A 15071-nucleotide genomic window follows, 5' to 3' on the forward strand; every position below is an offset into this window, starting at 1 on the left:
GCTTGGAGCAAGCTGCTCTAGTGGAAGGTGTCCCTGCCTGTGGCAGGGGTTGGGAATGGATGACCTCCAAGGTCCCTTCAACCCAAACCAGGCTGGAATAGTGTGCGACACAGAGCTCCGTTCAGTGGAGGCCCAGCCCAGCCCCACACGTGTTTCCATGGAGGTTCATGGAACACCAGGCAGGAAAAGCACCGACTTCTGCTAGGAAACATTTTTAAAGCGTGTGTCGCGTTGCCGTGGTGACAAAAGTTCTTCAGAGGAGAAAACTGGAAGTCGAGGCTGTGGATGGTGGCATGGGGAGGGGAAGGGGGGCTGTCGTCATGGCAGCCTCAACTCCGAGCGTGCAAGAGGCAAAGCACATGGTGGTGGCAGGAGCTTGGGGTTTATATATATCTAGAAACATCTGCCATTGCTGCCAGCTTTCGCAGTGCTAATGAGTCCTGCTGCTTCACCTTCCTCTGCTGTAAATATCTGCCACAGAGACATGAGTCTCTGAGGGGGAAGGCAAGGAAATACTTCTCTTTGCCTTTCATTTTCATATGAGCTTTCTGCTGTTCTCTGTGGCCCCTCAGCTCCTACCTGGAGAAGAACTTCCATTAGCCAGAAGCAAGCTGCCTGGGAAGAGTTAAATCACCTCGGGAGGAGGTAGAGGCTTGCATCATGCTCTTGCACAGCTTTAAGAGCAGCAGTGCTGCAGGATCACTTCTCTGTGCCCTGCATGCACACACACACTGGCTTTTTGTGGGGCTGAAGTGGCTGTTCCTGAATGTGAGAGGTACCTTCTTGGGCTCTACTTGGTAGCTGTAATCCATGGGCAGTGGAGATCGAAGCTGGCAGCACTAGATTTGGCTCCAAACTTTGCTCTCGGCTTCCTGTGCAAACCTCTGGCAAGTGGCTTTTCCCTTCTCTGTGCCTCATTTTGCCCACCTAGAATAAGGGAGCTCACACGTTCATGGGAGATAGAGCAGACCAGATTAATGTCAGCAGAGCCCCTGGAGACCTTCAGATGGAAACTGCCACGGCAGCACAAAGGATTATTATATTGGAAATGCAAAATCTACTTGGATATCTCTCTTAACACCTGGCACTTGGTGCACTTCCCTCAACCTCCCTGTTCCAGGCAGCCTGAGACAAGCATACTCCACAATATCTTCCCCCGTGAGCCTTAAACCTAATAAATCACAGACCTGATTCTCTTCTCGCACTGACTCAAGGCAGCATCAGCAACTCTGCTGACATTGATTATGTCATTTGGTGCAAGGCAAGCATAAAAAGAGATACAACCCCAAACTCTAGACTTCGTCTAAAACTTGATCTTCTGGCTATAGTTTCCCTTGCTGGCACAGCAAAAAGCAGGCAAAACCAAATCCCACACCACCCCAAACTGTCGAGCGCATCCCTGACTCTGCACACTGCTTGCAGCTGTAGCTGTGCACCACAGATGATTCCCCATCTCCAGTCCATCTGCTGTGTGCTGCCTGGTGCTTGCAGCGTTGTCCCAATACAATCTGGATCCCAAAGCTCCCTTCCCCCTGTGCACCATTCCGCCAAACACAGTGGGATCAGCAGAGCCCAAAGCTGGCTGACCCAAAGCTGAAGCTTCAGACAGGACTTCTGTTTCCCCGTATGTTGGGAAGTTGTAAATAAGCCCAACTGCATTCCCTTACATTTATTTTTTTCTTTACCTAAGCTCCTTCTCAGTAGGCCAGGCTGCTGTTCCTGAGTTGCCTCAGAAATTCAGAGTTTATGTATGTTTTCATGGCAAGAACAGCATTTTGTCCCTTCTGCCCAAAGAACCAAACGTGGTAAAGCTTCTGGAGTAAAATTAATCCATGGTTTGGCACAGCTTAAATGTGACAGCACTGGAAGAATAAATAGAAAGTCGGGGAGGAAGGAGCAAGTAAAGGGGTTGATGATGCATTTCCCATGGCAGCAGCAGGAGAAGGAAGCCAGCAGCTGAGATCCTTTGCGTTGCTTTGCTGAAACATTGTGTGAGGGGCTACTCAACAGGCTGATCTTCTGTGGGAGCTCTTCTTGTGCATCCTTACAACGTCTGAGTTGCTCAGGGAGTTTGTGTGTGCCTTACGTATGCTCGTGGCTTCCATGCCTCAGTGCTCTAATGTGCATAATGCTTTGTGTGCCTGGAGAGGGCTCTTCCTCCTGGGGCAAGGCCATGCTGTGAGTTCTGCGTGTGGTTTGTCTCTCCCTCCCGTCAGCCTCCCACAAGGGATCGAGGCTCCCAAACCCTTCACCCCACACGGGCTGTGTCAGTCGGGGCTCTTGCTGAGCATGCCCCTTGCCTAAAGAATTGCTGCTGGTTTGTGGTAGTGATCCCTAACTGAGCAAACCCACCCCCTGCCCAGCATGAGTGAGGGCTGCCACTGTTGTCCAGTCTCTTCTCGAACGAAACAGGATGCGGCCCACACAGTGCAGAGGTACTGTAGCTGATGATGCAGGGACTTCGTGCAACCACCATGCAGTGATCTCTCTAACACTGCTTTAGGCTCAGGAAAGCTCTTCCCAGCAACCACCTCTCCCCAGTATGTCAAGAGATTAACACTGAGGCTTGGAAAGGCACCCCATGCCTTTCTGAGAAACATGTATCTTTACCTCTGTTACCTACAAAAGCCAAGGAAAGAAAGGAAGGAAGAGTGAAAGACATGTCAGCTTGCTTCCCCATAGTCCACAAATACTCTTCTTAAATGTGAGTAAACATGTATTTCCTCACAGCAGAACAACCTTAACTCTGACGCTGGAGCACTCAGAATGACATGTTTTGATTCTCTTTGGAGATTTGTGGTGCCTTTTAAGTTCTTTGGGTTTTTTAAAGCCATAAATTAGGAGTAAATTCTTTGCTTTCTATTAAGCTGGAGCCACGTCACAGCTACTTGATTATCCAGGGGGATTTATCACTGTTGTATGTTAACCATAGTGTGGATACAGATACCAGCACTGGCTCAGGACCAGCAGGCTTTCTTAGTTTGGATGCAGTGCTACAGAAACACAACTGTGTTGCTAGAAGAGGTAGTGAAGGGCCACAAGCAGTGTCACTGCTTTCCTGTGGTGCAGAATCTGTTCAGAAACCCCATGCGTGGAAGTCAGCTCTGTGCAGAGCCAGCGCTCAGCTGAGCTGCTGGGGATGCTGTTAGCTCTCTCTGACAGGATGCTTAGGTCCAGCCCAGCTGTGCTGGCTCCAGACAGAATCAGTACTATGTCTCTGCCTCCCAGACCCTCAGGAAAAGTGTGCCTCCAGTGTGTGCAGAGTACCACAGCATCCTCTCACTGTGCTCAGGCTCTCGGAGCACTCCAGCCTCCTAGACAGCCAGCCAACCTAATGGCACATCACTGTCAAGGGTCTGAGGAGTTCTGGTGCCCTCTTGGTTTGGATGGGCACAGCAAGCCGTGTGCCACAGAAACCAGCACACCTCGTTCAACATACAACTTGATTACAAAGCCCTTGTTTCAGTGCCAGAGCCAGACCCCACTCCTCCAAGGTGTCCTTGATTTCTTCCAGCTCAAGTGATCAGGTTAGAGGAATCCTGCTGCAGTAGAGAGTACTGCACAGAGTCATTTGGGGCTGACAACAGATTCAGGCTAATAGGATCCTGATCGCTTCTTCTGAATAAGCGGGATTTCCAAGATGGAACTTTTATATAACTACAGATGACTTTGAGGAGGAAGGTTTTGATCCTTCCGCTCTCCCAACCTGCCCTTTCAGAAAGCATTGCAAGGTGTTCTTTGGCTGGAAGGACAGGGCTGACTTTGTAACAGGGATTCTGAAGCCACAGCTTGTTTTGGACAAGCAAGAAACAGAGAATAAATACCCTTGGAAAGAGGTGCTTTTAGTGTGAATCTGTGCTTTGTCCTTCTTCTCCTCCCTGCCTTGCTCCAAATGACAGGCAGCCGAAAGGCAGAAAGCACAAGCAGTTCCAGGGGCAGAAGGAGGTGTGATGCTGGGCCCCAGCCTGGCTTGTGTTACAGCAGGACAGGAAAGCCCGGAGTGTTCACGATGAAAACCAGGGGAGTTCTAATCACCACTCACATTCCTCTGCTTGTGAACCAGCTATTCCAGAACGTTCCTTCCCCACCTCTCTATAGTCTGCTTTAGGGCACCGCAGCCTGGCTTAGCCACTCTCCAGCATGCTACTAGAGTTAGTATTCCCTGCAACACACACACCTCTTTACAGCAGGAGCTGCTCCTCTGTGAAGGGTGTTCATTCACACCCCTTCAGGTATTCCTGTGTGCTGCATAGTGAGTCCTTCTTACTTTTCCCTTGCATGTAAATGCAAATGTATTCCAAGGAGTGAGTGTGAGCTGGTAACTCCCAAGACTGCTGTTTGCATTGGAATTGCCTCACCTGCAGTTTAAATATTTCCAGTTGGAGTTCGTTATCCAGGCTTACTGTATGGGCAGCAGAGAGAAACAGGAATTCCCAAGGAGCAGAGAGCATCTCCTTTCAGATGTGTCACCCTCTGGGTGTGTGTTTCCATCCAGTGACTGTAGTGAAACAGTTTAGATCTCAAGGTATGAAGTAAGTAAGCTGAATCCACCCTTGTGGATTCAGCTGATGTTGCCTCTACCTGTGTGGGAAGTGCTGGGGCACTCCTGAATGTGGGCAGTCGTGAATGGCCTCCGAGCTCCATATCCATTCACCTTTCCCCTAAACCATCCATTCCCATAGGCTATTCACCCTCTGCTTTAGATATATTAAAGGCAGAAGCTCTTCCCTGTGAGGGTGCTGAGGCGCTGGCACAGGGTGCCCAGAGAAGCTGTGGCTGCCCCATCCCTGGCAGTGTTCAAGGCCAGGTTGGACACAGGGGCTTGGAGCAAGCTGCTCTAGTGGAAGGTGTCCCTGCCCGTGGCAGGGGTTGGAGCTGGATGAGCTTTAAGATCCCTTCCAACCCAAACCATTCTATGGTTCTGGGAAGAAAGGCACTTCCTAACTCTGACAGGGTTTCTCCCTGCCCCTGGCTGGAGTCCCCTTGGTTACGGAAGGGCTGGAGCTCTGTGGAAAACACACATAGGTGGGAGAGGAAAAGTCATTAGCACAGTAAAACCCTGGGGACACAAAAGGTCCATTCAGAGATCCTTCACAGGCTGCTGCTCTGACTTCATTAACAGGATCACCCATGGCTGTCACTCAGGCTGGATTCACTTTGGGTCATCAACATGAGAATGAGCATTTCTGCAATGGGGGAAAAAAAAGATGAAACCAGTAGGAATTATTCTTTATGAATGATGTGCTCAGCTTTCATACTGACCGATTGAGTCAGCTTCAAGAGCTGCATTTCCTAGAACAGCCTTTCATGCTGGATTTTGGAGATTTTCTTCTTTTCAGCCCCAAAATATCACTGAAATGGCCTTTCTCCCACTAAGAGACTCTGTGGACTCCAGCTGCCTCTTGGATGCAGTGGGAATAATGGAGTTTAGGAGCAGTTATCCAAATCAATCGTCCTGGTTTCCACCATTCTTCTGTGGCTCCCTCCTGGTCTGGCCATGTCACATCTCGCAGTGCATCTTACCTCCTGCCAGCAGGATTAGGTGGGGAAGTGTTAAGATCTGCTGTGGAAACAGGCATTCAAATTGCACAGCTCCCTCTGACAACAGTGACGAGCCAGTTGGGGCAGCTCACCTGACAAACCAGGATTCCTTCCTTTTATAACTAAGGCCTTTTTAGCTGCTGGAACAGACTCACGCTGTGGGATGAGAGCAGACCGATCCCTGGCATAGGCAATGATGGCAGGTACGTACAGTCAGAGGGGTGGGAGGAGCAGGGCTGTCTCTGTCAGAGCAGCAAGGAGCTATATGGACTTAGCCATCCAGTCACATAGCACACCTATGGCCTGTCCCCTGCTTCAGATACCTCCCTGACAGACATCTCCCCTCCGGAAGCAATTCCCAGGTGCTATCTCATCCACTGCATGCCTGGCTCCCTACACAGAGGCATGGTGGAGCCCAGGCAGTGCTCAGGAGGCTCACACTACAACTTCCTTTGCTCTCTTACATCAGCCTGTATTATGGTCTCTGTGCCTTTTGGTCTGTTGCCTGGAAGGGAGGGAATACCAGGGTGGGAATGCAGGAATAGACTGTGACATGCAGCCACATCCGATGCCCAGCAGTCTTCTTTGCTCCTCACATTCCTCTGCTTTTCGTTCCTTCCACTAAATCCAAACAGGACGTTGTGTCACCAGATTGGAGGCTGTGCTGCGAGCAGCTGGGCTGCATGTGCCCTCATCCATGGGGAGGCCTCCTGAGAAGGCACCTGACAGCAGTCTCTGGTTCATTCACATCCAGCTGTCCAAACATCTCACTCCTCCTCCACCAGGCACAGCACGACCATGTGTGGGAGCAGTGATGAGGCTCCAGGGCAGGCCTGGAGCATGGCTGTCAGGCCTCCATCCATCCTGGCTCTGTCACAGATTGCCCCCACATGTCCCTTCCAACCTCAACCATCTTGTGATCTCTCCTCACTGTGGCATGCTGTAAGGTATGGAAAACCAAACCTGGGTGATACGTAGCTCAGGATAGCAGTTGCTGCATGCCCTGTGTGTCTTAACTGTCATCACAAAGCTGGGCATAGGAGAGCCAAGCACCCCCAAAATCTCCACAACCATCTATAGGAAGAAGATGGTGTCCATCAAGAAATATTTGACTGCACATGCAGCTTGCACTTCCTCATGTGTCCTGCTTATGACCGGTACTATGGACAACACTGGCACAGAACTGATCCCAGAGGTGTGGTTGCTGCTGCCTGGTCACAGGTTCTGGGTTTCCTTGCTAGAGCTGCTCTACAGCTCTGCCATGTTTCTCTATTCCTTGCCCACCTTCACATAAGACTGGAAGTGATGCAGCAGCAGAATACAAGAAATACAGGAAAATAGTTGAATCAGGTCCTCTTCTAGGAGTCTCAGCTGAGCCTGAGGCCATTCCTTCTTGCATTTCATACTTGCAGAAACTGTATCGACAGCTTCCACTGTGGGTCAGTCTGTAGCATCCATTCAGCAAGAGCAGAAATCAAAGAAGGGCACTGCAGTTTAATGATAGAGTTTATTTCTGACAAGTGGCTGATGAGGCAGAAACATTTGCAACCAGCTTATTTTACAAAATGAGTTATGAAGCTTTTAACGTAAATGAGAAGGCAAAATCAAAGGGCAGAAGGGTCTATGATGATGATTCTGTATTTTGGGTTTTAATCTGTTTTTCAGCTGGTTCTGCTGACCAGCGCTCAGCTGATGCAGCCTTTTCTGTTACTTTAGCAAGGTTCTTGACCCTATTACTGCACCTAATGATGTTGGGTTGGTTGGCTGGGGAGCTGCCATCTAACCTGCTCCCTGTTGGCCCCTGCAGATCTTCCACATGACCTACGATCTGGCCAGTGCCGTGGTGAGGATCGTGAACCTGATTGGGATGATGCTGCTGCTGTGTCACTGGGATGGCTGCCTCCAGTTCCTCGTGCCCATGCTGCAGGATTTCCCTGACGACTGCTGGGTGTCCCTCAACCGCATGGTGGTAAGTGCCTGCCCCTCTTGTGCCCTCACAGCCCTAAACCCAGGCCCTCGCTCACAGCATCACCATTGCAGCATCTAACGTGGCATCTCCCGCTTCCCCCCACCTCCTTTGAGGGTTTTCCCCCTCTCTCCAGCCCCAGCGCTGTGGGCATGGAGCTGCGGTGGAGGCAGTCTAGGAGGCTGCAAGGGGAGGACCCAGCCCCAGCGGAGCCTGCTGCGGGCTGCCTGCGGCACAAGGCAGGAGCGGGGCTCCCCCTCCCGGCAGGAAACAGCAAAGAGCGAGGATGGAAACGGGTTTCTGCTGGGATCTGGGCAAACGGAGCCAAAGGCAGGAGGCAGCTGTTAAGCCTTCTCCGGCACATCCACTTGCAGGGTCGGTGTGATCACCCACCCTTCTCCGTGAGGAGCTGCACAGTACCCCATTAGAGTGGGCTGAAACAGGCTCTGCCAAGCCACAGTGCAGCCTCCCATCACGGGAGCAGCAGCCAGACTTCCCAGTAACATCCCAAGCTGTGCTGCTCACTGCTGTTCTCTGAGAGGGAGCTTTATACCATATGGTAAATGCATGGGGAGTTCATGGTGTCTTCCAACCACCTTGCTGAGAATTCAGGCTCTTTTATTCAAAAGGACAATGTCCAGTTGATGAAGCAGCAAAAACTGACAAAGCTTAAAAAATTACCTCTTATTGCAGCTCTTAAACCTCCACATTCCCCCAGCCAGTTCCTCCTTAAAAGAAATAATAATCAGGCAGTCGGGCAGAACAGACCCAATGTAACATGGATAAAAGAGCTGCCAGGTTTCTGTGCCTCCCCCTGTAGAGCTGTGGGCACATGCTGCCCATGCCTGAGGATGCTGAGCAGCCATGCAACAGTCGTCTGTTTGCTGTTCAGTTATTCATTTCTTCCCTCTGCAATAATCATTCACTTCCTGCTTCTGAAAGGTACCAGACTGACACTTCTGGAGACTAGAACCCTTTATGTATCTACAACATGCAGGAGCTGCCTTCCCCCATGCTGCCTTTATATTATTTATGTGGCAGGAGAAATAAAAGATCAGGCCCCATCATGCTAATGCTGTTCAGGTTCAAATGGACATCTCTCATCCTGCAGAGCTCAGAGGTGCAGACAGAAATCATCCCCATCCATAAAGTGACTTGGCCATGGTGCACTTGCAGGACAGCTTCAGAGCAGCAGGTTTGAGCCGTGTTTCCTTTAGCCTCACATTTGTGTGGAGGCTGCTGCCTGATGGCAGTGCATCTGTTTGCTTTTCCCATCAACCCTGGGAGAAGAGGTGAAATCTGAACAGTCAAAACACCCAGGTCTACTGGGAACTGATTTTGCTGATTCAAATGGGCTCTTGGACACCTCTCACTCAGGGTCTGTAAGGCCAGAAAACCACTTGTAACCAATGGAATGAAGAGCTGCAAACATTAGGATCAGAGCCTGAGCAGGAGGAAAACAAAGCTAGGAAAAGAGTTACCTGGACCAGACTATGATCACATCCTGCAAAAGTCCATCAAGGTAACTGTGTAGTGAAGGGAGTCTTGAAAGGTGGCAGGAGACAGAACAACGGAAGAACAGATTTAACCTGGGCACCTTCCTTAGCAACAAGGAGAAGGAGAGGGAAGGATGGGATCCCACAGGCAGGAGGGCTCAGCACAGGCTCCAGGAGGAGCAGGGTAGAAAGTGGCTTCCACTCCAGACGCTGTACAGGAATGTGCCAGCCCCAAAATACCTTGGGTTTAGCTCATTGAACTGAGAGAATTAATTCATCTGCAATCTGACTTTCTTCTCACAATAAGGTTCTGTCCTCTAATCTCCTGAAATTTCCAGATGTGTCAGTGGGCCATTGATGGATGTGGATGACATGATTACTGCAACACCTTCAATACAGCCTATAGTGAAGTAATAGGAGAGGCCACTGAGGCAGGAAACAAGAAGAAATCAGTGTTCTGAGCTGATTTCTCAGACTTTGGTGCCAAGATCTTGACGGTGTTTTCGAGAATGGCTGTTTGCAAGCTGGGGTGGATGGGGTTGGGAGGTGGGAGTCCAGGATGGCATCTGTCTGTGACAGGTTGTGGTTTGTGACATTGTGGTCATGGCTTTGAGGAGATAAATACGCTTGGTGCAGGACTGTCCTGCTTATACACAGGAGCCAAAAAGCTGGGATGGAACCAGTGTAGGAATAAAAGGAATCTTCTGAAGCTGCTACAGCCAAGGGGAGCTGAAAGTGAGGTGCCAAATGCTTCGGAGGCTTTCTCCTCGAGTATGCTGGTGCTGCTGTTCCACTGCTCCAGCATTTCCCACCTAGTCACTTGGCAGTCCATAAAACCACCTCTGATTCCGACACAGCAGGGAAAGAAGATTCATCACCTCCAATCTGCTTCCTAAATGTTTGATCCTCTTCCAGGGCCTCTGTGAAGGGTCTGGTGGTGCCAGATCACATCAGGAGCTCGATAAATCCCTGGGTCCAATTCATCTTGGTGTTTCCTACATGCATCATGTAGAAATATGAGCAGTTATAGGAGTGAGTCTCCATGTGACTTCTTTCTGAACTGGCAGGGAAGGATGTTTGCAGCATTAATTGCTCAGCCCCATCTCAGGGGCTCCAGCATTGGCTTCCCTACAGGGCACTTTATTAAACAGGAGAACTACAGTGAGTCAGCCGCCGAGCAGCATGTGTGAGAGCAGCAGCATCTCCCCAAGACCCTCTCCTGGCAGCTCCTCACCCCAGACATCTGAGCTCTGCTGAGACCTGAAAGCTGCTGGAAACATGTGGCTCACTCCCCTGGGTATTGTGCTGAGCTGAGGAACCCTGCCGAGAAGGCAAATATCCCCCTGTCAAATGCAGTGACCTTGCATAGGGAACACTAATCATCTTCCCTCCCTTCGAAAGGAGAGCAGCTTTCCTTTTGAGCTTAAAGCCTCCTCCGCACCCCAACACATTCCTGTAGTGATGCTGATAGAAAGGAGGAAGAGAAATGGATGCTGCATGTGTTGTGGAGGACACATGGATCTTCTGTGTGCTTCTGAACTCCCCCAAAGCCTCTGCTCCATCTCCTGCCCTCACTCAGCAGGCACATAAATTGTGCAGTAGCTTATCATGGTTTACAGCACCTCTCAGGGAGCAGCAAGAGTAGGGCTGCTCCAGCATGGGGTGTAAGTCAGGAGCCAGAGGGGAGCCCCGCACAGGCAGCACCCTCACCAACTAGAGCACTGTCCTATGAGCTGAAACAGCATGGGCAAAGCAGGAGTGACCATTGACCATTCCGGGGTGTCAGTCACATCCAGGGTCTATCCAGCGAGTCCACTTAGGAGCAGTAAGAGATGGAAGTAAGGCTGTAGTGTGATGTTCAGATCCCAGGGCTGGGCACAGATCCAGTTCAGGCAGGGTCTGGGTGCCCAGGCCTGCACTGAAACGGAGCACCAGGGACATGGGGTGCGTGCGTCAGGGCCCTGGACAAGGGTGATGACTGGGGCAGTTCAGACTGGTGCACTCAGAGCCCTCAGAAGATCTCTTCTGTTGGGTGAAGGCCATGCAAAGCTTTCATTGGAAATAAGCCCAGAAGGGGCAGGTTCTGCCCAGTGTGAATTCTGGTCTGTCATCTCTGTTTCCCATCCCCCTGTTCCATTCCCTTAAACTGGATCTGAAGGTGTTTTCCGACCCCAGCAGTTATGGTGTTGTCCAGGGGAGGGCAGTGATGTTCAGAGGCCTTACTGCACAGCTTGACATTAGTGTGGAGTAGCAAACCCTGAGTAGCATCTCTGTGGCCGGGTAAGATCACTGCTGAGACAAATGTGGGGCTTCCCAAGATTGAAATATGGCCTTTCACTACAGACAGTGCCTTAATACAGTGAGTTATTAGTGGTGTAAATCAGGCGTAACGTTGTGCCCACGGACCATGCCCCTACCCCAAGAATTTGCCAGTGCTTCTCGGTGTCTTTACTTCTTTCCCTCTAGTCTTCTCTAGTGAGGCTTCAACCAGGCATACTCACATGTACACCAGACCCAGAACATCCTAGAAGACACCATGCAGGAGAGATCCGAGCAGAGGCATTGCATTCCAGACCCTAATCCCAGAGGAACCCTTACAGTACTGCCAGTGTGGATGTTAAAAACAAGCTAGGCTGAGAAACCACTTCAAAGTAATGTGAACTCCCTTTTGGAAATACTCTTAATGCCAGGCATGTATCTGGGATAACATCGCCCTTGACTGTGTTCTGTAGCTTCACTTTAGCTGGCTTTGAGATTTGGTTAATGAGGAGCCATTTGCTCTCTGCAGTTTAAGGCCTCATTGACCTGCCCTAATGGGCCATTTTAGCTACTCCAGTATGTTTGAAGTAGTACAACCCTCCCACTCTGGGGACTGGCATATATTGGCTAGAGGGCTATGACAGTAGAGTGTAGAGCAGGCCTAAAAACTAAAGATATACTCAGACCTATAAGCAAAGAACACATATACTGTGCCATGAGGATCCAGTGCTCTTTACAGACATTGAAAGAACTCAGAGGTTGTGTCATGAAAGTAATTGCTCTGAAAGGTTTCCCCTCCATGGAAGTGCCTCTCTTCCAGCAGTCCTTGATCTCTTCTCACAGCAGATACTCCCTCAGGATATTTGTTTTAGAGGCTCCATGTTCTCCTCCAGCTCTCACCCCCAGCCTGTCATTAACTCAGCGCTCTGCTCTTCAGCCTGGCGTGAAGCAGGCTGTCCTCACCCGGAGCTCTGCTGCTGCTGGGAACTGGGCTTGAGGCTTGGAAGTCTAATGTTCCTAGGGAGCCAGAAGAGATTCTGCAGGCTACAGGGGCTCAGTGATGTTGGATGTTGTAGTTTTGGATGACTAATTCCTACTAAACACTGGCAAGCTTCCTTGTAAGCAGCACTTTGAGCAGCAAGTTGCTGGAAGAATAACATTTAAAACCTGAACCTGCCTGACACCAGCTGTTCCTCTTAAGCTCTGATCATTCTTTGCCATTAAAAACCGTGGCAGTTTCCTGAGATACCAAATTCCAGCTCAGCTATTCTTCTTGTGCCTCCCCAAATTCCCTTTGGAATTTCAGTTCGGCATTTCTGCTCTCAGTTCTGTTGTGGGGATGTGCTGCCCTGTTAAATGACTGCCACACTGACCTCAGAGGCAGCACTTCTGCAGTGTCCCAGTGAGAAATGCCTGGTGGGAAAGGAATTAATCTGACAAGGAAGGGATGGGCCAGGATCCTGCACCGGTAAAGCACCTTTTAGGCAGAGGTTGGTCAAGTGCGACTGCTCCTTCCTGTTGTCTCAGGACGACTTTCCTCCTGAAGCATGGAAAACAAATGGGCTAAAGCCATGGAATTTATAGCCTTTACCATTCTGTGGGTGCAGGGGCCACAGCTTTACAATTACCAGAACTGCAGGGCTGAGGGAAGGGCACTGTGGTTCCTGGAAGAGTTAATAGTGGAGATGCAAGGCTGGCTCCATAAGGTGTGCGAGATGCTTGATGACTTCACAGATCAGAAGCGGGTCTGCAAAATGACCCAAACCTTGGGTGGTGGAAAAAATGGGTCCCCCCCACTTCTTTGGCCAGGACTCTAGGAGCCATAGCATAGACATGGGTGAGGGAAAGGAGCAGATGCACTCCTCTGGTGCTTGCACCTCAGGCAGCCCTTCGCATCCAATCTTTCCTGCTGCCCTAGCCAGGCAGCACAGTACAAAAGATCTTCACCCCTGCCTGGCTCCCCTTTAGTCTGCAGTTCCTCACACACGGGCAGAGCCAGGAATGGAGACAGCAGTGGCCACACTGTCTCTTGTCTCTGTCCCTTGACTCCAGGGTAGTTTTTCCAGCTCAGGAGGTGAGCAGGGTCCTGCTTTGTCAGGGAGGGGAGCCCAGACAGGCCGGCGCCAGGCGGGAGCAGCTTCTTTGGGGCTCTGAATGTGGTGCTTCTGTGTCCTCTTCACTATCATTTCTATAGCTTTGCCCTTCTTGTTGCAGTATGAATCGGGCCTGGCTTGCATAATGTAACTGGATATGGCCCAGGTAATGCTATCACCTGCCTTTGTCCATGTGGTTCTCACCTAACCAAGCATTAACACTCTCCAGAGGTTCCAGCTCTTTGCCACAGCTTCTGTTCACTACTTGTAAGCTCAGTGAAAACTTTCCATCAACATTAGTGACACTGAGGGAGCTGTTTGCAGAGAGCTCCTCAGCACCAGGCTCAGTGTGATGAGATACCTCCAAGGTGTCCAGTAAGCTCCAGGGGTCATAGCATCACTGGTCACCGGTGCTGTGGCCGCTGCATCTCTCGAGATGGAGTTCACAAAAGCATTGCTTCTGTGTTTGACAAGCCACAAGCCAGGCGTTCTGTACAATGACCTTCTAAGTTGCCACGGCATATGGATTTACACCCATAATGTTCATGCCTTCCTGGACCAGAAAGAAGAGTGATGAAGGTACAGGTGATGTGCTGTGATGAATGTCACTGGAGCAGAGGTATTTTTTCATATACCCTGTGGCAGCACTGTGTGATGACAGTGCGTTTACATTACAAGGTTTTGTGGCAAGGACTTGCTAGTACATACCCACAGGATAGTAAATGCACCTTGAAGTGTTCCACAAACTCAAGTTCATCAGATTAATCATGAAACTTCTGTCCCATGATGTCATTGCTTGTGCTGGTTGCAGTGGGAGAGCACAGGGTGTCTGGTGAAGCCCTTGACTTCAGCTGGCTTCTCTCAGTGGTTTATTGCACCTCCCAGATGAGAGCATTTGTAGTTTTCTCAGCTCCCAGAAGAAAGCCCTGTTTTACACTGAGAAGAACTCGCTCTCTGGACATTATCACCCTAATGTTCTGCCTTTCCCATCTCTTCAGGTAATGACCAGAAATCCTGACCATTTCCTAAATTGCCAGGAGTGATTTTCCCCACTCTAAGGCACCATGCTTAGGCTGTCTTTCACCAGTTCATTTGCTCATGTGGATCACTTCAGAAATATCCCAGTTTATGAGGAGCAGCATGTCACACTGCCTGCCTTCACTGCTGCAAAGTTTTGCTGGAAAGAGTATGCAGAATGTCTACAAACGCTGTCCAGAGTCAGTTAATGTCAGATGACCAAACTTACTGAATCATAGAATCCCAGCATGGGCTGGGTTGGAAGGCACCTTAAGCTCATCCAGTCCCAACCGCTGCCATGGGCAGGGACCCCTTCCACTAGAGCAGCTTGCTCCAAGCCCCTGTGTCCAACCTGGCCTTGAACACTGCCAGGGATGGGGCAGCCACAGCTTCTCTGGGCACCCTGTGCCAGCGCCTCAGCACCCTCACAGGGAAGAGCTTCTGCCTTAGATCTAACCTGAACTTCCCCTGTTTCAGTTTGAAGCCATCACCCCTTGTCCTATCACTACAGTCCCTGATGAAGAGTCCCTCTCCAGCATCCTTGTAACTCCTTCAGACACTGGAAGCTGCTCTAAGGTCTCCATGCAGCTTCTCTTCTCCAGGCTGAACAGTCCCAGTGTTTTCAGCCTCTCTTTGTATGGGAGGTGCTTCAGCCCCTGATCATCCTTATGTCCTCCTCTGGACTTGGTCCAACAGCTC

The 15071-nt window shown here is 50.3% G+C and overlaps 1 protein-coding gene across 2 annotated transcripts in view; it reads left to right on the forward strand.

The window, feature by feature from the left end:
- Window positions 1–15071, forward strand: part of HCN4 (hyperpolarization activated cyclic nucleotide gated potassium channel 4) — a 136350-nt gene that overhangs the window by 88260 nt on the left and 33019 nt on the right. For both annotated transcript variants that reach the window (XM_061447355.1, XM_061447354.1), the window contains exon 3: window positions 7349–7510. In XM_061447355.1, the coding sequence (XP_061303339.1) occupies window positions 7349–7510 (162 nt within the window). The remainder of the gene's footprint in view (window positions 1–7348; window positions 7511–15071) is intronic.

This window comes from Pezoporus flaviventris, unplaced genomic scaffold, assembly GCF_033815535.1.
Source record: "Pezoporus flaviventris isolate CSIRO_AGI_PZ_B2104156 unplaced genomic scaffold, CSIRO_AGI_Pfla_v1 ptg000006l, whole genome shotgun sequence".
Lineage (NCBI taxonomy): Eukaryota > Metazoa > Chordata > Aves > Psittaciformes > Psittacidae > Pezoporus > Pezoporus flaviventris.